General features: G+C 38.4%; 1 protein-coding gene across 1 annotated transcript; it reads left to right on the top strand.

Annotated features, from left to right (window-relative positions):
- The first annotated feature begins 1,737 nt into the window (after positions 1-1,737).
- Positions 1,738-22,791, top strand: ANKRD7 (ankyrin repeat domain 7). The gene is given in 10 exon segments (XM_024757786.1): positions 1,738-1,783; positions 1,835-1,970; positions 9,193-9,307; positions 9,468-9,641; positions 10,551-10,657; positions 11,336-11,426; positions 11,428-11,473; positions 17,912-18,014; positions 18,147-18,253; positions 22,670-22,791. Coding segments are annotated over 10 exon segments (1,047 nt in total).
- The last annotated feature ends 262 nt before the right edge of the window (positions 22,792-23,053 follow it).

Genomic DNA, 23,053 nt, shown 5'->3' with positions numbered 1-23,053 from the left:
GATAAGATTCAAGGATGACTCCAAGGATTTGGGGGGAAAATGAAGCTAATGATGGACTGATCCTGGGGCTCTCCGAAATAGACTGAAGAGGAATGGTTAGGAGGGAAGGAATGAAACCAGGGAAGCATGATGTCTTGGAAGCCAAGTGAAGAAAGTGTTCCAAGGAGCAAGCAATAGATTAACATGATTAACATGAAAACTGAGAAATGGCAATTGGAGATCATGGTCAATCGTACTTAAAGCAGTGTGGATTGAGAGAAATGGGAAAACAGGGTAATGATGGGAACTTAAGTGAGAACAGAAGAATGTAGACAGAGATTACAAGATTATAGACAATTCTAAGTCTTTTTGCCGTAAAGGAGAGAAATGAGGCAATGGTTGCAGAGGAAGGTGGGTCAGTTTGTTTGTTTTAGGATGGACAAACACTAGCATGTATTTATGTTAATAAGAATGTCATCGGAGAGGGAAACTTTAAAGACACATGAGAAAGCAGGGGATGGGGGTTGCTGAAGCAATACAGAGGATGGGCTTCTAGTAAGCAAAGTGCTGGCCTTTGCTAGAACATGGATATCAACATGAACAAGAGAGAAGGTAAAATATTTTTTGGCAAGGTGTCGGTAGGTGGGTAGATGTCCTGGTAGCCTGCAGAATTTCTCTTCTGATTAACTCACTTTTCTCAATGGATCAGGAAGCCAGGTCATCAGCTGAGAATGAGTTCGAAGAGAGAGAATATATGAAGTGTTCAAGGAAAGTATAAGTGTGAATGGATCAGGCAAGTATCTAAGGATGGCTGGGAAGCATACCAATCCATTTCAGGTGGGTTTTCATGAACTGAAAGTGAGAAAAGACAGCATGGATTTGTTTTTTCCTTTAGTCACAACCAGTGGCTTAGGGCAGACATGTTTAGATGGGAGTTTTAGATTTAACCAGCTCTGTGGTTTAGGTGGACAAGTAAGAAAAGGAATGGGGGGAAACATGCTGAAGGTATATGCACGAGAGTGATAATGATTAACCATGGAATTTAACCTACTTAAGTAGGGAAGTGAGAACAGAGTGGGGTGGTCAAGGTCAGTGAAATGTGGCAGAATTAATGGACTGTAGGTGCAATGAGTTAGAAGGATTTTTGGAGTTTTGTGACGAGAGACTGAGCTAAAATATGAGAGATGGTATTCAAAAGTATGTTTGAAATTGAGATTATGAAGGGATCTCAGTTATTGTTAAAAGCGAGTTGCGCCTTGTGAACCATGTTGGTGAGAGGCAGGGAGTAGGCTGGAGGCAAGATCACTGGAGGAGGTTCATCTCTACCAGGAGGAAGGTAAATCTTGGTTTGTAAGAGTTCAGGCTACTAGGTCTATCCTTGAAGGGAAAGGGGTATTTGTAAGAAAGTTGATAGGTTTCTACCCAAAGATGCTGGATCTAATAGGAAGACTGAGAGTGTTAGCAGTTAATCTAAGATCTTGACTGAAGAATGTGTATCTGGGCAACCGGGGGGCTGGGTCCCAACCTCAGGTGCCAGAGGCCCTGGGCGTTGCTAGGCAACTGGGAAAAGCCACCCACACAGGTTCTGATCTTTGGCCCACTTCCGGTCTCTAGCTGGCTTTGACTCCAGCACTGCGGGGAGGACCTACCTGGCCAGAGGGGCCTGCGAGCCAGAGGGCCAAGGTGGAGAGGGAGGTGGGGCAGTTAGGACCTCCAGGGACATCCTGGTCCAACTGAAGGACTGCTTCCTGTGCCGCCATGAAGAAGCTTTTCACATTATGGAGAAGGAAGGATGAGCCCCACAGTTCTTGCTCACACCTGCCCATAGGCGGGCCAGCCAGTATCGGTCCTCCAGCCCAGCCAGGCTACAACCTTAGAGATAAGGATTTAAAGAAACTTCACAAAGCTGCCTCGGTTGGGGATTTAGAGAAGGTGAAGGAGTATCTTCGGCTCAAGAAACATGATGTGAACATGCGGGACAGAGAACACAGGTGACCAGAGTGATGAAGGGCAGCATGGAGGGGAAGCTGGGGCCACTGGGTCCTCTAACCAGAAACAGGACTTGTCTGGACTACCCCACTGGTTGTCACTCTGAGTTTCCCATAGTGGAGAGGTCTGGGAACCACGGGCAGAGGGTCATACCCCCAACTTTCAGCTTAGTTTTAGAAATGTTCACCAGGATATCTGAGGGCGTTTGTGTCCTTCCCAATTCCCTCCACTCCTCCCACTGCCTTAATCTCCACTGGGCACTTCACCCTTTCCCCATGCTATGGTTTTTCTTCTTTGGTATATACCGTCCCCAGCCACTAAGATTTTCTGTATTCCTAATTAACTAATAGGAAAAGAGTAGAGGTGACTTCCCAGAACAGTGATCATTAAGATTTTAAGACTTTGAAAGAGCAAAATAATTAACTTTTTAATGTGGATCTCCTATGAAAAATTTTTTTCAGTTGTAGAGTATCTTCAAAAAGCTCATCAACAACCACTTACTGCAAAAACAAAATTAATTTTATATGTTAAGATATGAAGAAGTTATGTATTTGGCATTAATAACAGAAAATATGTACTATATGTGCCTACCTTAAAATCTTGTGGGGAGTTTTCAGGTCATAGGGTATATAAAGCATCATCTTTCATTGTAATAGGGCAACTGGAAACTATGATTAGAGGATCTGTGTCAACTTGCTCATAGTTTTACCTCCTCTTTTAATAGAATCAGAGTTATCTATTCAATAATTTATCTGACTTTTATCCTACACCACTCCTCTGAATTTCTTTACAAGGTCATCAACAAGGTCAACATGACTTTATTCAGTGGTCAATTCTCAGTCGTACCTGGCAGGCATCTCAGCCAAGTCTCTTACTTTCCTAGCAGTAGTATTTGAAATATTGTCTTGTCTTTCAGAACACTTAGTTCACTTGGCATTTCTTCTACTTCTGTGGACAGTTCTTTTCAGACTCCTTTGCTGGTTTCTCTTCATCTTCCTGATTGGTAAATATTTGAGGGCTCAGACCTCGAAATAATTCTCTCTCTGTCTCTCTCTTAATCCTCACTTGCCTGATGAAGAGAGATCGTCTGTAACTGTATTCCAATGCCTTCCAACTTTTAATCTCCAGCTAGACCTCTCCCCTGAACTCTAGACTCATATATATACAAATGCCTACACTATCACTTGTATATCTAACAGGCTGTGGTGTGCTGGTAAATGTTATATAACAGGCTCTTGAGTGGGGGTGGGGAGAAGGGAAGAGAATCCCTTATTTCCACCTACCAATGTGATGTCAAGCGGCTCGAATAATTCCTGAAAATTTAACAATGGGCTTGTGAGAGCCGCTAGCTCCACCCCATCACTGCTTAGGAATCTCCAACATCCGCATGCTGTGCTCCTGTTATTCCTCCTCAGATCTGCTCTTCTCTTTCTGTAAATGCCAAATCCTTTCTTTCAGTTGTTTAGGCCAGAACCCCTAGAGTCATTCTTGACTACTCTCATTCTTTCACATCCTTCATCTCATTCAACAGTAAATCTTTTTGGTTCTACCTTCAAAACATGTTTAAAATCCAGCCATTTCTTGCCACCTTCCAAGGTACCACTGTAGTCAAAGCCACCATCATATCTTAATGAGAATTACTGCAGTGGCCTCCCAGGTAGTTTTCTGTCTTTTAACCTTTCCAATTTATTCTCCACACATTAGCCAGAATGATCCTCTAAAATGTATGTCAAGTGATGTCCTTCCTTGTCTTAACAACATCCACTGGATTTCCATCTCGTTAGGGGTAAAAGCCAAAGTCCTTCCAAAGGCTCATACAACCCTACACAACCTTCACCCCCCTCCCTGTTATCTCTCTGATCTTAACTCCTACAACTCTCCCTTTCATTCATCTCCAGTTAACTCTGGCCTTTTTAGTGTCCACAGAAATGCCAGACATGCAGTTAGGGCCTTTGGACTTGCTGGGTCCTTTGCCTGGAGTGCTTCCCCACCCAGATAGCCACATGGCTTGGTCTCACTTCCTTCAGGTGTTTGTCATCTTATCAGTGAGAGCTTCCCTGGCTACTCTTCCAACAATTGCACCCCCTCTCCATGCTGACATTTTCTGTTCCTCTTCCTTGCCTGATTTTTCTCTTTAGCACTTAATACTGTCTGTTGTACCTTGTATTTTAAGTTTTTTCGTTGACCTCTTTCACTAGCCATGTATGATCCATAAGGTCAGGTATTTTTGTTTTATTTGCTGCTGTATCTTCATCACCTAGAACCTTGCCTAGCCATAGTAAGTGCTGAATTAATATTTTTTGACGAATGAATACATATATATACATACATAGAAAAATATAATTTAAAGATATTACTCAGCAATAAAATGGTATCTCTTATTAATAAAAGAAATGAAATTAGTGATACATGCAACAACATGGATGAATCTTGAAAGTGTCCTGCTAAGTCAAAGAAACCAGATACAAAAGACTATATATCAAGTGACTCCTTTTATATGAAATTCTAGAAAGGCAAAATTATAGCCAAAGAAAGCAAATTAGTAGTTACCAGGTGTTTCATATGGGGACTGGAGGAAGGGGGATTGATTGTAAAGGGATATGAGGAAACTTTTTAGAGTGATAGAAATGTTCTTTATTATGTTTATGGTGGCAGTTGAAGGCCATAGTGGCCCAGTAGGAATAACACTGTTTTTGGAATAAAAATCTGAATTTGAGGCCTTCCCTGCATTGTATGACCTTGACCCTGAATCTCCTCATCTTGTCAAATCAGAACTATTACTAGATAGATGTTTTTTAAACCAAGATCTGCAAAGCCCCATTGAAGACTATTTCTTATTAAACCAGAGGAGCTCCCTGTTAATGTGGTTTGCTTATTTAGCTAATATTTATGTTTTTATTTTGAGTTCTGTGCCTAATGAGTTTGAAAGTGAATTGAAGATGTCTAATATCTCTCCTAGGTATAAAATTAAATTACTTTTATGGTTTTTATTTTAAAAGTCCCTCAGATCGGTAGGTTGCCTTGTAGGTGAAGGCTCAATTCCAAATGAACACTTTCAGTCATACTACTCAAAGGACCTACTCTTCTAGGTCCTTGTTAAACATTTCTTGTATTTTCTCCATTCTGTTCCCAAGATTTTGGATCATCTTTACTACTATTATTATGAATTCTTTTTCAGGTAGACTGCCTATTTCCTCTTCATTTGTTTGGTCTGGTGGGTTTTTACCTTGCTCCTTCATCTGCTGCGTATTTCTCTGTCTTCTCATTTTGCTTATCTTACTGTGTTTGGGGTCCCTTTTTCACAGGCTGCAGGTTCGTAGTTTCCGTTGGTTTTGGTTTCTGTCCCCAGTGGGTAAGGTTGGTTCAGTGGGTTGTGTAGGCCTCCTGGTGGAGGGGACTGGTGCCTGTGTTCTGGTGGATGAGGCTGGATCTTGCCTTTCTGGTGGGCAGGACAGCATCCGGTGGTGTGTTTTGGAGTGTCTGTGAACTTATTATGATTTGGGGCAGCCTCTCTGCTAATGGGTGGGGTTGTGTTCCTGTCTTGCTGGTTGTTTGGCACAGGGTGTCCAGCACTGTAGCCTGCTTGTTGTTGAGTCGGGCTGGGTCTTAGTGTTGAGATGGAGATCTCTGGGAGAGCTTTTGCCATTTGATGTTACGTGCGGCCAGGTCTCTGGTGGACTAATGTCCTGAACTCAGGTCTCCCACTTAGAGGCTCAGGCCTGATACCCGGCTGGAGCACCAAGATACTGTCAGCCACACAGCTCAGAAGAAAAGGGAGAAAAAAATAAAGAAAAAAAGGAAAAAAATAAAGTAAAATAAAATAACAAAAATAAATTTTTAAAAATAAAAAAATAAGTAATAAAAGAAAAGAAAGAAAGAAGAGAGCAACAAAACCAAAAAAACAAATCCACCAATGATAAGTGCTAAATAGTATACTAAAAAAACAAACAAAAATGGACAGACAGAACCTTAGGACAAATGGCAAAACAAAGTTATACAGAGAAAATCACACAGAGAAGCATACACATACACACTCACAGAAAGAGAAAGAGGAAAAAATAAATAAATAAATAAATAAATATATATATATAAAAACAGGAGGAGAGCAACCAAATCAATAAACAAATCTACCAATGATAATAAGCTCTAAATACTAAGATAAACATGAAACCAGAAACAAATTAGATGCAGATTGCAAACCCAAAGTCTACAGTTGCTCCCAAAGTCCACCACCTCAATTTTGGGATGATTAGTTGTCTATTCAAGTATTCCACAGATGCAGGGTACATCAAGTTGATTGTGGAGATTTAATCGGCTGCTCCTGAGGCTGCTGGGAGAAATTTCCCTTTCTCTTTTTGTTCGCACAGCTCCTCGGGTTCAGCTTTGGATTTGGCCCTGCCTCTGCACGTAGGTCACCTGAGGGTGTCTGTTCTCTGCCCAGACAGGACGGGGTTAAAGTAGCAGTTGATTAGGGGGCTCTGGCTCAGGCCGGGGAGAGGGAGGGGTACGGAATGTGGAGTGAGCCTGTGGCAGCAGAGGTCAGCATGATATTGCAACAGCCTGAGGCCACCGTGTGTTCTCCCTGGGAAGTTGTCCCTAGATCCCGGGACCCTGGCAATGGCAGGCTGCACAGGCTCTCGGGGGGGTGGTGTGGATAGTGACCTGTGCTTGCATACAGGCGTCTTGGTGGCTGCAGCAGCAGCCTTAGTGTCTCATGCCCATCTCTGTTGTCCTCGCTGATAGCCACGGCTCATGCCTGTCTCTGGGGCTCATTTAGGCCGTGCTCTGAATCCCCTCTCCTCGTGCACCACAACCAATGGTCTCTTGCCTCTTAGGCATGTCCAGAGTTTTTCCCGGACTCCCGGCTAGCTGTGGCGCACTAACCCGCTTCGGGCTGTGTTCACGCAGCCAACCCCAGTCCTCTCCCTGGGATCTGACTGCTGAAGCCCGAGCCTCAGCTCCCAGCCCCAGCGGGTGAGCAGGCAATATTCTCAGGCTGTTGAGTGTTGGTTGTCACCAATCCTTTGCATGGGAATCTCTCTGCTTTGCCCTCTGCACCTCTGTTGCTGTGCTCTCCTCCATGGCTCTGAAGCTTCTCCCCCACCCACTCCCCATCTCCACCAGTGAAGGGGAAACTTTTCCTCCTTCACAGCTCCCTCCCACTGGTGCAGGTCCCATCCCTATTCTTTTCTCTCTGTTTTTTCTTTTGCCCTACCCAGGTACATGGGGAGTTTCTTGCCTTTTGGGAGGTCTGAGGTCTTCTGCCAGCATTCAGTAGGTGTTCTGTAGGAGTTGTTCCACATGTAGATGTAATTTTGATGTATCTGTGGGGAGGACGGTGATCTCCCTGTCTTATTCCTTCACCATCTTGAAGGTCCCCCTGTCACATAGGGTTTAGACTTCAATTGGAAGAGTGAAATATTCAGCAGGCGTGCAGCAGCCACGCAGCAGCCACTTCTGGAACACCTCCTGGGAATTACTCAAATGCCAATTACTTTCTCTCAGAGAAAGTGAAATTGGTTTTGGTTTTTGTTTGTTTGTTTGAATGAAAAAAGGAAACTGGAGTTGGAAAGAGAATTAGATCTAAAGATTGAGTAAAAGCCACCTACGTTCCTTGAGACTAAAATTTTGAGATATATATAACAATGGGTGAAGGGGATGGATCAAAATGTTTTTTAGGATTTGCTATGCTACTGCAAGGATTTATTTTAGGTCAGCTTAAAGACTTTCGGCCCCATATGTTCAGGTTGAAGACTGGAGAAACTTCCTATTACATAAGGAAATTTACCTTTAAGCCAAATTATGGATGTCAACAAAAAGGCTAATCAGTGCTTTTCCTGTGTCATGATTTCTGAGAAACCAAATTAGTTATCAAAAGTTTATTTGGTAAGGATGGAATCGTGACAAAACAAGGTAGATCATTTTGAGGGATATTTCATCTAGACCATGATGTCTGAGGAATCATTTTTGTTCTACAGAAAAACAAAGTATTCCTTTCCAATGACTGGGAAGTATGGGCTCCTTAAATTCATATATTCTTTACCATGAAGGATGTTAATCATGGATAACTTTTGGCTTCAGTCTATCACTTAGCTGACCATCCTCTTTCTGAGTACAGTCTTTCTTCAGCGAGAATGACATAATTGGTTAGGTTTCTGGTTTTTTGAATTATAGTTATATTCTTGCCTTCCAGAGATTATAGTCAAGTAAACTTGATTGGAGTTTTTGTATTTCCAAATTGTTCAAAATTATTTTTATATTTTTTGAGTTTACTCCCATAAATGGTAAGTTATATCATCATGTTTGGATTTTATGAGCCTTGTTCTTTGAAAGTTACCTTATTTTCAAGTCCTTGTGGGCTACATTTGCTACTCTTAGTGTCAATAACAGTTCTGTTTAGGTACCCATAAAGTACTTCTGAGGACCTAAAATGAAGTGGGAAAATGGCATCTAAAATCTTTTGTTTGGGACCTGGGCTACCTGTATATAGACTTTGTATTATGAAATTATCTTAAAATAAGGATATAAAGACATCACCTTCACAAATAAATAAAAGTTTGTTGAGGGTTAGTTAGTCCAGGCTAAAAGCTACAAAGTTTAAATGGAGCTCATTAGTATCTGTCATACCTCATGACTATATGCTTGGTTTCTGGGAGGCTACATAGAATATGGTTCTTTGAGAAGTAGAAATTATTTTAATAACTGAAAATTAGGTTGGGATCTACAACTTAAAGAGTACTTAGGCTTTCATCTTTGTGTTCACTTCTTAGATGGAGATGACAACTTTAATAGCTGAGCAAAGAGAAACACACACTTATGTGCGGTATGCCATGCAATAGGCAAACATAGGCAATGTCTTTTCCTCCTGTTATCTGGCACATGTATCTTAGGTTTTAGAGATCATTTCTAGACATAATTGGATGTCTAATTTTATCATTCTCCAAGGCTCATACTCCATTTTGGTGTTTGAAAAAAACCTATTGTTTAATGCATAGTTAAATTTTCTTTGAAGTGAAACCAGTTAAATATTTGATCTTCAGGCATTTGCACAGCTCTTTTAATTCAGTAAAAAGCAATTATAATTAATTAAATTTTGTGTAAATATAAATAAGTACACAAAGCAAATACCTTAATAATATATGATCTGGCATGTTCTTGGGCATAGCAGATAACTTCTCAAAGTAAGACTTATCTATAACTTTGTGTTTCATTATATTGATACAGAACAGCTTTGCACCTGGCCTGTGCTAATGGATATTCAAATATTGTATCTCTCTTAATTGAGAAACAGTGCAAAGTAAACGTCTGGGATGGTGAAAACAGATCTCCATTGACTAAGGTGTGCTGATTTTTCCTTTTCAATTGAATTACATTTGAGTTCTTCTCCTAGTTAACCTTTGTTATATTTCATATTTTAAAACATAGTATTAAACATTAGTTTAATATATCAGATCCTAAATAGTAAATTGGTTACCCGTCTATTCTTTTTGTACTGACAGGCAGTACAGTGTGACAAGGAGAGTTGTGTTACTATTCTTCTAGAACATGGCGCAGACCCAAACCTGGTGGATTTATATGGCAATACTGCTCTTCATTATGCTGCTTGTCATCAAAGTGACTCATTAGTTGCAAAATTGCTTGAACACAAAGCTAATCTTGAAGCTCAAAATAAGGTAGTCTTCTATTAAAAACAATACATTATATTTTAGAAAGCAGTAAAAGAAGGTATTCATTGCAGATAATTTGTATCTGTTGACACACATGTTATATAAAACATGAATTTTACAAAATGAAATTAGGGAGAAGGAGAAGGAGAATGAGATTATCAAATACTGATAAGGTTTTCCTTTTTAAAAAAACCTTTCTCCGTTTCATTTCAGATTATAATCTTGACCTCCAAAGCAACATGAGTTTTAACAATTATAACTGTTCAAAGAAGTACATCACATGAGAAATACTTGATTTCCTTATAAATGAACATTGATTAAAAATCATGAAGACTATGTCCTTTTATATTTTATTTGTATACTCGTGAATAATTAGAGTAAAATTAGAAAATCACTTGTTATACTAAAAGTAATCCAAGTCACCTATTAAGACTTTATGGATAACTGATAAATATATGTTTTTAAGCTTCCTAACACTTTAGTTCACTGATACTTTATCTGCATGACAGGCCAAAATAAGTGCCAGCCTTGGAAGTTTAAATGAAACCCTAGGAAACTCAGCTGTAACAACATTACAAAATGTGAATTGATGGTTTGCAATACTTACGTTAAATTCTAGGTGCTCAGTGATTAAATACTCCTGAGTGCTCTTGCCCACAATTTGAATTAAGCCTAAAGCAGAAACTTCAATTTTATTTTTTGACTGGCCAACTATATTTTATTTTAGTATTATTTTTATAATTTTATTTTGATTTTTTGACAGGCATATATATATTCTTTTTTAGATTCTATTCAATTATAGGTTATTACAGAGGTTTCTTATAAGCATACTTATTTTTTAAATTGAACTTAAATTAAAAGGCATGGAATGTTGGTATAATATTTTAAATAATCATTTTGAAATAATTTTTCCAGGATGGGTATACTCCACTTTTACTTGCCATTACTGAAAATAATGCAGAAATGGTAGAATTTCTTCTGAAGAGTGGGGCAGATGTGAATGCTTCAGATAAGAATCAAAGGTATAATTAATGTTAAATAAGAGCATATAACTATAGCTATCTAACAGGAATATATACACATGCATACATATGTTAAATTCTAGGTGCTCATTCCTTAAATACTCCAGGCTGCTCTTGACCTCAGTGTGAAGTAAGCCTATATATATATCATATATGTATATATGAGACATATTTTTGAAACTGAAAAGATTTGGCCATATGACTTTGGACAAATTACCTAGATTCCCAGGATCTATTTCTCTATCTGCAAAATCAAACAGTTGGGCCAGGTTGGTATGTAATTATTGCTATTATTTTTTTTTAACATTAGAATCTTACACAGAAACTCAATCTCTAAATCCCAGATGCTGTAGTTAAATGGGGATAGGGTACCCAGAGTCCCAGACACTCCCCTCCATAGAATTTTTGAGACATCTCCTGGAAAACACTAGTGTTCCCAGGAGCAGGGGTTGAAAACCACTGAGCTAGCTGCTTCCTAGAGACTCTTATCTTTAGACTTCATGATATGATCTGTGATTACCACACCTTTTTGAGTAAATCTGCCTCACATTTTACATTTTTGCCCCAACTCTTTTCCTGATCATACATTTAAACAATAAATTTAGAAGACTCATTTTTTAAAAAGTACAAGACATGGTTAAGATTCATAAATGGACACATTTATATCTCTTGCTCCAGAACAGCCCTTATGATTGCTCTCAGTGATGAACCAACAAGTTTAGTCAGTCTTCTTCTTCAGCAAGAGGTGAACCTATCTTGTCAAGATATTTATGGATTCACAGCTGAGGAATATGCTTCTTTCAATGGTTTTACTATGTAAGTGATACTGCATATCTTTTAACAATTGTGTGGAATTTGAGCATAAGGAAAGAAACATGAACCCCAAAGTACAAAGCACACAATAGGGGTAAACACATGAAGAACTCTGGACCCATGGATCCAGGAATGCTTGATTTTCGCTGTCAATATAAGAACAGCAATATAGGACCTAATCAATATAAGAACTGCAGGTAGGCTGAGTCTACAGATTAATAAATTCCCAGTGGCATGGGAATTTGAAGTATGCCAGAACAGGGATTCCAGCAACTAGTGACATACCATTAATAAAACATATGGGCAATAGAGGAGACTGGCAGTGATAGCTGGGTAGAAAGACCCTGAGTGCACCTCCTCTCATGGGTATACCCAAATTACAACTATTTACAAAACAATCATTGATGAAAAAGACTGGAATTTACCAGAAAAGATCTTCTACAACTAAAGATGTAAAGAAGGAACCACAACTAGATGGGTAGGAGGGGCAGAATCATGATATAGTCAAGTCCCATACCCCAAGGTGGGTGCCCAACAAGTGGGAGAATAATTACAATTGCAGAGGTTCTCCCAAGGGAATGAGGGGTCCAAGCCGAACATTGGGCTTCCTAGCCTGGTGGTCCTGCACCAGGAAGACAAGCCACCAGAGCATCTGGTTTTAAAGGACAGCAGGGCTTATTTTTAGGAGTCCCAGAGGGCTGGGGGGAATAGAGACTTCTCTCTTAAAGGATGCGCACAAAGTCTCACACTCTCCAGGACCCAGGGCAGAAGCAGTAATTTGAAAGGAGCCTGGGTCAGACCAGCTGCTGTTCTTGGAGAGTCTCCAGGAGAGGCAGGAGGCAACTAGAGTTCACCCTGGGGACACAGACACTGGGGGCAGCCATTTTGGGAGCTTGTTCTATCACATGGACACTGGTGCTGGCAAGCACCATTCTGGAATCATTCCTCTAGCTTATTGGCCTCAGGATGCAGTGTTGCCCTGGCCCAACAGTCTGTAGGCAACAGTGCTGGATGCCTCAGGTCAAGCAATTAATTAACTGGGCAGGAACACAGCCCAACCCATAGCAGACAGGCTACTTTAAGACCTCCTGAGCCCACAGCTGCCCCTCGACAGGGCCCTGCTCACCAGAAGGCCCAGAACCCAGGCCCACACTCCAGTGCATAGGCACTAGACCTGGGACCCCCAGGGCCCTCCAGCCAGAGACCCTAGGACCCAGCTCCACCCACTAGTGGGTAGACACCAGCCACAAGACAACTGCAGCCCTGTAGCCTGTGGACCTGGCCCACCACTAGCAGGCCAGACCCTGCCCAGGGACCTGGTCCCACACACCAGCAAGCATGTTCTAGCCTTGGGACCAACCTCACCCACCAGCAGGCAGACAACAGCCACAAGACAACCACAGCACTGCAACCTACAAATCCAGCCCCTCCACCAGCAGGCCAAATCCTGCCCTGTGACCAGCTGGGCCCTGGTCCCACCTACTACTAGGCCAACACAAGCTTGAAGACACCCTGGACCCTGTAGCCAACTGTGTCAGGAAGTGGCCCCACCCACCAGGAATTTGACACCAGCTCTGGGACTCCTGGGACCTGCAACCAGTCCCCAGGATCCAGCTCTGCCCCGCAGTAGGCTTGCACTAGCCCCAAGACCTGGTTTCATCCACCAGTGGGCAGGCAATAGCACCAGGGTCTTCTGGACCCTGACTTTGCCCACTAGGGAGCCAGCACTAGCTACAGGGCCCCCCAGGGTTCTATAGTCAGCCACCTCATAACCTGGCCCTGCCAACCAGAGGGGCAGGGCCTGGCAACGAACCAGACCAGGGGCCAACCAAGCCTACAAGACTGCCCATAGAAATCAGCCTGCCACAATAGAAGGACTCATACAGCCCACATAAGGGGCACCCCTAGAGCATATAGCTATGGTGACAAGAGGAGAGTGCACTGCTGGGATGCACAGGCCTACGAAAAGGCCACTTATCCAAGGAAATGTAACCAACCTACCAGATACAGAAAAATAAAAAGTGAATTAGGCAAAATGAGGTAAAAGGGAACATGTTCCAAATGAACGAATAAGATAAAATCTCAGAATAACTAAGTGAAGTAGATAGGGAATCTACCCGAGAAAGAGTTCAGGGTAGTGATTGTAACAATGATCAAAGAACTCAGGAGAAGATGGATGCACAGACTGAGAATTTAGAAGTTTTTAACAAGGTGTTAGAAAATATAGAACAGCCAAACAGAGTCTAAGAATACAATGACTGAAACGAACAATCAAGTAGAAGGTATCAACAGTAGACTAAATGATACAGAGGAATGGATCAGTGAGCTGGAAGACAGAGTAGTAGAAATCACTGATGCTGAACAGAAAAAAGAATGAAAAGAGTTTAAGAGATCTCTGAGACAACATCAACCACACTAATATTCACATTATAGGGGTCCCAGAAGGAGAAGAGAGAAAGGGGCTGAGAATATATCTGAAGACCTAATAGCTGAAAACTTCCCTAACGTGGAAAAGGAAACAGCTTCCAAGTCCTGGAAGGGCAGAGAGTCCCATATGGATTAACCCAAAGAGGAACACACCAAGGCACACTGTAATCAACATGGCAAAAACTAAAGATAAAGAGAGAATATTAAAAGCAGCAAGGGAAAAACAACAAGTTACATACAAGGGAACTCCCATAAGGCTATCAGCTGACTTTTCAGCAGAAACTCTGCAGGCCAGAAGGGAGTGGCACAATATACTTAAAGTGATGAAAGGGAAAAACAAGGCCTTCATTCAGATTTGATGGAGAGAACAAAAGTTTTACAAAGAAGCAAAAGGTAAAAGAGTTCAGCACCACCAAACCAGTTTTGCAAGAATTGTTAAAGGAACTTGTCTAAACAAAAAAGAAAAGGCCACAACTAGAAACATGAAAATTATAAAAGGAAACAACAAATCAGTAAAGGCAAACATACAGGAAAGGTAGGAAATCATCCACGCACAAAGCTAGTAAGAAGGTTAAAAGACAAAAGTAGTAATATCATCTATATCCACAATAAGCAGTTAAGAGATACACAAAACAATTAAATATAAAACATGATATCAAAAATAGTAATTGTGAAGGGAGTAGAATAAAAATGTAGGGTTGTTAAAATGCATTTGAAATGTAGAGATCAGCTAATGGAAATCAAAAGAAAGCTGCACAGCAATACTGATACCACACAAAAGGGACTTTAAAACAAAGACTGTTACAAGAGTCAGAAAAGGACATTACATAAAAATCAAGGGATCAATCCAAAAAGAAGATGTAATAATAGTAAATATATGTGCATACAACATAGGAGCACCTAAATACATAAAGCAAATATTAACAGACATAAAGGAAGAAATAGACCGTAACACAATAATAGTAGGGTACTTTAACACCCCACTTATATCAATGGACAGATCATATTCAGACAGAAAATCAATAAGGAAACACTAGCCTTAAATGACACATTAGACCAGATCAACTTAATAGATATCTAAAGAACATTCCATCCAAAAGCAGCAGAATACACGTTCTTTTCAAGTGCACATGCAACATTCTTCAGGATAGATCATATGCTAGGCCAAAGCAAGCCTCAGTAAATTTAAGAAAATTGAAATCGTATCAAGAATCTTTTCTCACCATAATGCTATGAGACTAGAAATCAACTACAAGAAAAAAACTGCAAAAAACACAAACACATGGAGGCTAAATAGTATGCTACTAAACAACCAATGGCACTGAAGAAATCAAAGAGGAAATCAAAAAATACTTGGAGACAAATGAAAATAACCACAGCGAGATATCACCTGGATGAAGAAAAAGTGGTATATATTCACCTGTATGAAAAAAAAGTGGTGTATATATATATATATATATATATATATATATATATATATATATACACAATGGAATACTACTCAGTCATAAAAATGAATGAAAATTTGCCATTTGCAATACATGGATGGATTTGGAGAGTATTATGCTTAGTGAAATAAGTCAGAGAGAGACAAATACTATATGATATCACTTATTTGTGGAATTTATAAACAAACTAGTGAACACAACAAGAAAGAAACAGACTCACAGACATAGAGAAAAAACTAGTGGTTACCAGTGGGGAGGGGAAAGGGGGCAGAGGCGAGATATGGGTAGGGGATTAAGAGGTGCAAACTACAGTGTATAAAATAAATAAGCTACAAGGATATATTGTATAGAACAGGGAATATAGCCAATATTTTACAAAAACTATAAATGGAGTATAACCTTTAAAAATTGTGAATCACTATGTTGTACACCTGTAACTTATATAACATTGTACATCAACTACACCTCAATAAAGAAAATAAATGTATGGACAATAGAGTTGGGCAAAAGATGATTAATCCACACAAGCCCCTTTCATTGTTTTTACATATTAGTAATGTAAATATTTTGTTTGTTTTGAATATTATTGTTAATTTGTTATTAGCTAACTATAGTTTAAGTTTTCAGAATTCTTAAGTATATTCTCATTATACCCAAAAGATAAAACTTTTCATGATGAACATGAATTTCTGATTTTCATAGTCAATGAGAAATAAGATGCAATGAACAGAAATTATTTTATAGCTAATGAATTTAAACAATATATAGAATATGTTCTTTATAATTTTAAGGGCAATTTTAAATTATGCACAGATATTTTTTCTAGTTTATTGTTTTCTTATTCTTCTTCCATCTACTTTATTTACATTTTAACAATACCTTTTAATCATTAATTTCATATGAAAATCACGGGGAGAGAGAACGAGAAGGGGAGAGGGAAAGTAAAATAATTTTCATATATACATTCAGATGTTTATTTTAAACGTCTTAATTTAATTGAACTTTAGAAAATAAGGAATTCATAATCTATTAAATATGTCAACCATAATTGAATACAGTATTTCCATCTTTGCAATATTGGACATGTGTACTTTGTTTTACCTTGGTATAAGCAAACCATATGTTTAAAAATTTAAATAAAATAAAGAGATAAATTACTGGTGAATATCTGTAGTATGAAAAGGATTATTTGCTTTATAACAGGGGTTCCTAACTGTTCATTCATCTCTTAAAAACTCTGGATATATGAAACTAGGAGACCCATATATCTGTACAATAATATATTTATTGGTCTGAAAACAGTACTTATTTATCTAAATAACTTGTTTACATCTATATGTCTTATGAAGCTATTATTGGGTAGGTAGATCAGTAGGAAATTTCACAATCTTCTTTCATCTCCCCTAAGTGGTTTTTAGAACATTCTTTTTGTAGTTTGCTCCATCACTAATTTAAGAATAAATGAGTATGGAATTTTCATCATCTCAATATTACTTTAATATCGCCAATGTTGAAAATTCTAAGAGCATTATATTACTTTTCTTTTTTCCAAAGAGGTAAAAGGGAAGAGAGGTAATTTCCTAATGACTAAGCAATTACATTTAGGATGTGAAAACTATCAGCATATAATAAAAATTGCAAATGACTTTAAGCTGCAATCTAATGCCCCCATCCTCTTTTTTGTTTTTGCCCTTCTTTTGTAATGGTAACTAAGCTTTCTGTAATTGTGACTTTTGTTGGTTAAGTAGCTATTGCCTATCTACCATAGTGAGTACACAGCCTCTATTTTTAGTATCATTTGTTAGCTCTCTTTCCTGGTACATAAGGTCTACTGCTTTATTCAGAGTGGAAACATAGAATAAATATGTTTCTCATATACATAGTTTTTAAAAAATAAGTGAAACTGTCTCAAATGAGGGAATTATATTTAGACATTTATTTTACAGTTAGCTTTACCCCATACATTGCCTCATTCCTTTCACTGAAATTCTGAAATCTGTTAATGAGTGGCTAGAATGGGCTCTTTTCAGGCATGGAGAAAAGGTTTATTCTTTACTGGATATGGTTCAGTCTTAGACTGAGTTACATGTCTTCACTTTGTCAATTTACTGTTAAGCCCAAGTGTTATGAGCTGAACTGTGTTCCCCCCAAATTCATGTTAAAGTCCTTTCTCACAGTGCCACAGATTTTGGATAAATACATTTGGAGAAAGGGCCTTTAAAGAGTTGTTAAGTTAAAAATGACTGTGCATTAGGGTGGTCCCTCATCCAATTTGACTGGTGTCCTTATAAGAAGAGGAGATTAGAGGGACAATTTATGTGAAGAGGCAGCAAGAGGACAGTCATCTACTAGCCAAGGAGAGAGGCCTGGAACACACAGATCCTTCCTGTGGCCCTCATAGGAAACCAGCCCTACTGGCACACTTGATCTTGGACTTCCTGCCTCCAGAACTGCAAGTAAATAAATTTCTGTTGTTTAAGCCACTCAGTCTGTGGTATTTTGTTATGGGAGCCCTAGCAATCTAATACACCAAGTATAACTTAAGCCACTTTTTCTACCTTGCCAGTGGCTTATCTGTGGTTACAGGAAAAAAAGAAGTGCCAGAAAATGGGAGTATGTGAAATAAAAATGGCGTCTATTGATGGAGTTGGCTTGAGAGGAGGCTTGAGGTCAGCTGTGTGTGATATGCTTGGAAAGGCATTAGCTAATGTCTACAGTTTTGACTTGATAATTAGGTATCATGAATTGACCTGAATATTTATGAATGCTGGAATTCATATATATTTTCTCTTTGTGGATAGATATCACCAATTAATTGCTAATTATGAAAAGAAGAATGTTAAACAGATATCTAACTCTACAAATACAACTTTGGACTCTATATCTGATACAGAAGAACTGGAGGAAGGTAAGAAGATACAAAATGAACAAGTAGTTTTCCTTGTTGATTTTTATTTGTTTGGTTTTTAAGAAGGGACACGGCTTTTGCCAATAATATCTAGATTTGAAATTTTCTCCTATTTTTAATGGTAAATATTTTTAAGCATCGTTCTTAGGAATATTGGTGATTAAAATATTCTGACACTGTTGAATGAAAATGTAATGTAAAAATATACTGAATGATTAAGACATTTTTATTCAGTCTCTTGAATAGTTATAAAAAACACTTTTTTGCATGTATATAGAGATTTTCAAGATATACAACTATTAGTATATTTTTTATTTTATTCTCAAAATACTTCACATAAGTATATTTGAAAATAGTTAATATAATATATACCTAATCATTACATAAAACTTAAAATTAAGTAACAGTATTTGGGAAGATTTGAAAACACCATGCATTAAAATAATTTTTGGTGCTTATTTTAAAAAATACATACAGTTATTTAGGTCTGTAAAACACAGCTTTTGTGTATGTGTGTGAATATGTCTTATGCTGGCATTTAAGAATGTTGGATGAACTAAAATGTCATACATTTATTCTCTATATTCACTAGCAACCACACTTCCACCCTACCCTTCACCTATAGTGTAAAAAAGAAAAAAAAAAGAGAGAGAGAGCCTGATGAGAATAGGAGATCATTTAAATGCCACAGCTGTTCAAACACTCTCTATCCCCCCAAATGTATAATTATGATACTTAGAACAATGCTTGGCCCTATTGATTCTAGGTGAGTAAATTTAAGAGAGAATTTCCCTAATTTCCATTTTACAAACTTAATCTTATAATCTTTCATGAAATTTTGGCTTTTTGGACTCTTGATCTACATCTTCATATCTCCCTCTCCTACAACTTCTCGTCTGTCTCTTTTTTAATGTCCACACAGCTATACGAAGTAAAGAATTTCCGTGATTTTATACTTCATTTCTTTAGGGAAATAAAGCAGTAGAACCTATAGAAACACCTCTCCTACATTTTTGTGTATCTCCTGAGGGCAAACAAAACCACCCTGAATCCTTTTACCCTGGCAATATATGTTTCTAGTTTCTAGTGAATTTTTAAATTTCACTATAATGTATCAAAGCATAATAGAAATATTAGGTCAAGAAAATTATCAGAAGACACTGCAAAAGATGGCAAACTTAAGAAGTTATATTTCTGTCAGATTCAAAGGGGGTAACTTATTTTAAAATGACTATAAAATGCAGAAGTATCAATGCTAAATTATAATTGTGTTGTAGCTGAGACATAGAATTTAAGAACTATACTTAGGAGTGAAAATATTTGAACATAAATGAAGACATTAAAAGTATCACTTATTTTCCAGACGTGTAACCTCATTTCTACAAATCCTTTGCTGCTGCTTGGATCAGGAAAGTCTATTTTGAAAGAGCAGTTAAGTGAACTATCACAGAATTTTTGCTGACTACTCAATGAAGAAAAATTTGGTAAATAGAGAACCATTTTCACCTTAGAAGATGTGAAGAAATTTCAAAAGACAAATATCTATATTGTGACCCATCAGTTGAAAAAAAGAAATTTGTGTTAAGCATATGGGCAGAGGAAAACTTTTTGGTCAAAATATTAAATGAGATATTAGTAAAAGTAAACTTTGCAACATACTGTCTTAAGCAGGCATTAGAACATTCAAATAAAGTAAAAATATTAACATTTCAGCTACAAAATAGAGGAAAAAATAGAAATAATCCTGTGTAAATGGAAATTCTGTTTCATTTACAAGGACCATCATTGATAAAGCCTTTTTTGATTTTTTAGAATACTATATTAATATGTATCCAGGGTATTACAGAAAAGAAAAAAAATGCATCACCCATAGTCTCATCACTCAAACAAAACATTTGTCAAATTTTGGGCATGTTTTTGTAGTCTTTTAAAATTTGCTTAGCTCTTTTTTTATCTCAGAGGAAATTTATAATTTTGCATTTTTCTTTTTAAAGACACAGTATATAGTTCACAGTTTTCACTGTGCTGCTTGCCATTCCTTAAACACATGCAGCATGGTCTGGCTTCAGGACTATTCCCTGGAAGACTCTTCTTTAGTTGTATCCTGGGACAGCTTCCTCGCCTCGCATGGGACCTCAGTGCAGCCTTCTGTGGCTGCCCTGCTGTTCATCTCTTACAGTGCTTTATTTTCTGTCCCTTTCCTCCTTGCCTTTTGGATTGCAAAATCCATGAGAGCTTGAACTTTTTGTTCATAGTTAAATCCCCATCACTTATAAATGCCTGGAGTAAAGTATTCAATTTGCTGAATCCATAAGAACTCAAGCATGTCAGGCACTATTCCAAGCATTTCACGTATCTTAACTCATGTAGTCTTCACAGTCTTGTTGAGGTAAGTACTATTTGTATCCTCATTTTATGATGAGGATATTGAGGTGCAACAAGGTTAAATGACTTGCTCAAAGCTCCTGAGCTAGGAAGCTGAGAGTTTGGATATGAAACCCTGCACTCTGGATTTGAACCTACCCAGTCTGACTCCAGAATTTGCTGCATTAATCAATATACCATACCATCTCTCTCATGAACAAATGAATATGTATCATCCTTATAAACTCAATTGTTAATGGCTCAGAGGAAAGCTTTGTGCATTATTTGCAATGTATTTAAAGCATTCATTCATTTAAATATATTTGTTGAACTCCCCACTAGTGCTAGGAGGTGTGGAAGAGCCAAAGTGGAGGAAAAACCTGACAATACCTGACAGCAACTCAACACACATTTAATTTTCAGTATGGTTTAGATCAGTGGTTCTCAACTGGTGGCAACTTTTTGTCCCCCAGAGGATATTTAGCAATGTCTGGAGAGAATTTTGGTTGTCAGCACTATGCAGGAATACTGCTAAATGGCCCATAATGCACAGGACAGTCCCCTACAAGTCCTTATCGGGCCCCAAATGGCAACAGTGCCCAGGCTGAGAACCTCTGATCTCAATTCTATATTATGTACTGGGGTACAAAGAAGAAAAAGGTGTCTTATATCCTCTGCCCTCAATGATCTCACAAATGTTTAGTCTGGCCCCCACCCCAATCTTTGTCAACTTCCAAGTTAATGAGGATCAGGCCTTTACTATTGGGTTAGCCAAAAATTTCATTCGGGTTTTTCCTAAGATGGCATGGAAAAACCCGAACGAACTTTTTGGCCAACCCAATATTAGCATGGGAGACGGAGTGATAAACTATTAATACTTACAGCAGGTTAGGGTGGGTCAGAGGTGATTCAAAATAAAAGAGAAACATTTCAGCTGGGCTTGCGTTCGTAAGTAAAGTTTCTCTGGGTGTTCCAAACAAAATGTACCCATCATAATAAAAGTTAATTCATAATAGAGACACAAGCCAAGGACCCAAGAATCAGAGGACGGAGAGATCATTTATGGAACCTTGACCAAGGTTAAGCTTGGTGGAGAAGAGAGGGTTTGAATCAGGTCCTGAAGGCTGGATGGAATTTTGACATGGGACATCTCAAAAAAAACCAGACAGGATAGAGAAAGAACTTTGATATTTTATAATTGAATTTGTGTCCATCTGGGGAAAATGCATACTTTAAAACAGTATGTTGTAGGGCAGGTATAGTACAGCAATATTTGATTTGAGTTTAATTGCCAGCTCATTGTTTTTAATTCTCTCAAGTATTTAAAACTTTAGAATGCTGTTACATTGAGAATTCCTTTTTAGTGTGTCTGGTAATGTCTAAAATAGAGCACATTTTCTCTTAAGAAGTTTAACAACAGAAAACACCTATTTAATATATATCCAACTTTCGGTGAATATTTAAATTTCCTCTAGGCAGCCATATAAATAGACTACTTTTCTCACTCATGTGGACAGCTTGGAGGAATATCGTTCTTTATGATTGAATCCTCAAACTTTACCCTTCCCCTTCTCATCCCAACCAAACTAGGGTGATGCCATAGGTTGTGAAGGTACTGGCCAAAGTATGTGTTCTGACACAGGTCTGTGCCAAAGGAAGAAAGGGCACATTTCTAATTTTTCAGGGTATTTCTAATGGGCTAGGGGTGGCCCTGTCTTAGCTCCATCACAAACTCTGCTGAATTTGTTCCCTTCGTTATCTCTCTAAAACTGTAGCCTCTGCTGGCACCAGCCATCTCCTGGGTGCTGATGCTACCCTACTGTCTTCCAGAAACCCATGGACCATGTCTTTGCCTGGGCTGTAGATCCAGCTTGTTTTAACCTCATTTCCATATAAAACAAGTCCTTCCCAGTTTTGATGGAGGGTGCCATCTTTTTGTGTTTGTCTAGTCTTCTATTGCTAAAGATTCAATTTCTATGCCCACCGATCTCACTCAGAGCCCCTCTGCTCCTTAGTTTTTCAACTTTCCTTAATGTTATATTCCTGGATTAGCATCATGGAACACAAACTATAGGAACTTGGGCAAGAATCTCAACCTTTCTGAACTTGTTTCCTCATCTGAAAAACTTGTTGTGAAAGTAAATGAGAATGAAATTATTCAGCACAGTACCTGATAAAGAGATGTCACTTATAAAAATGTTAGTTTACTTTCCTTTTACTTTGGGTTGAATAAATAAAACTGTAACCAGTTTTTTCTTCTGTTGTTTCTCTCCTGGTATTACTGTTTCAGTTCTGTGCAGACCTTAATGCAAAACTCACCATACACTATAGCTTTCACCAAATTTCACATGACACCAGGTTTTTAAAATTATTTTCCTAGTATGACTGTAGTTTTATAGTAGATTGTAATATTGTTCAGCAGTATCCACTCTTTCT

The sequence above is a fragment of the Neophocaena asiaeorientalis genome, unplaced genomic scaffold, assembly GCF_003031525.2.
Source record: "Neophocaena asiaeorientalis asiaeorientalis breed wild unplaced genomic scaffold, Neophocaena_asiaeorientalis_V1.1 scaffold116, whole genome shotgun sequence".
NCBI lineage: Eukaryota > Metazoa > Chordata > Mammalia > Artiodactyla > Phocoenidae > Neophocaena > Neophocaena asiaeorientalis.
This window is presented reverse-complemented; position numbering and strand designations above follow the sequence as displayed.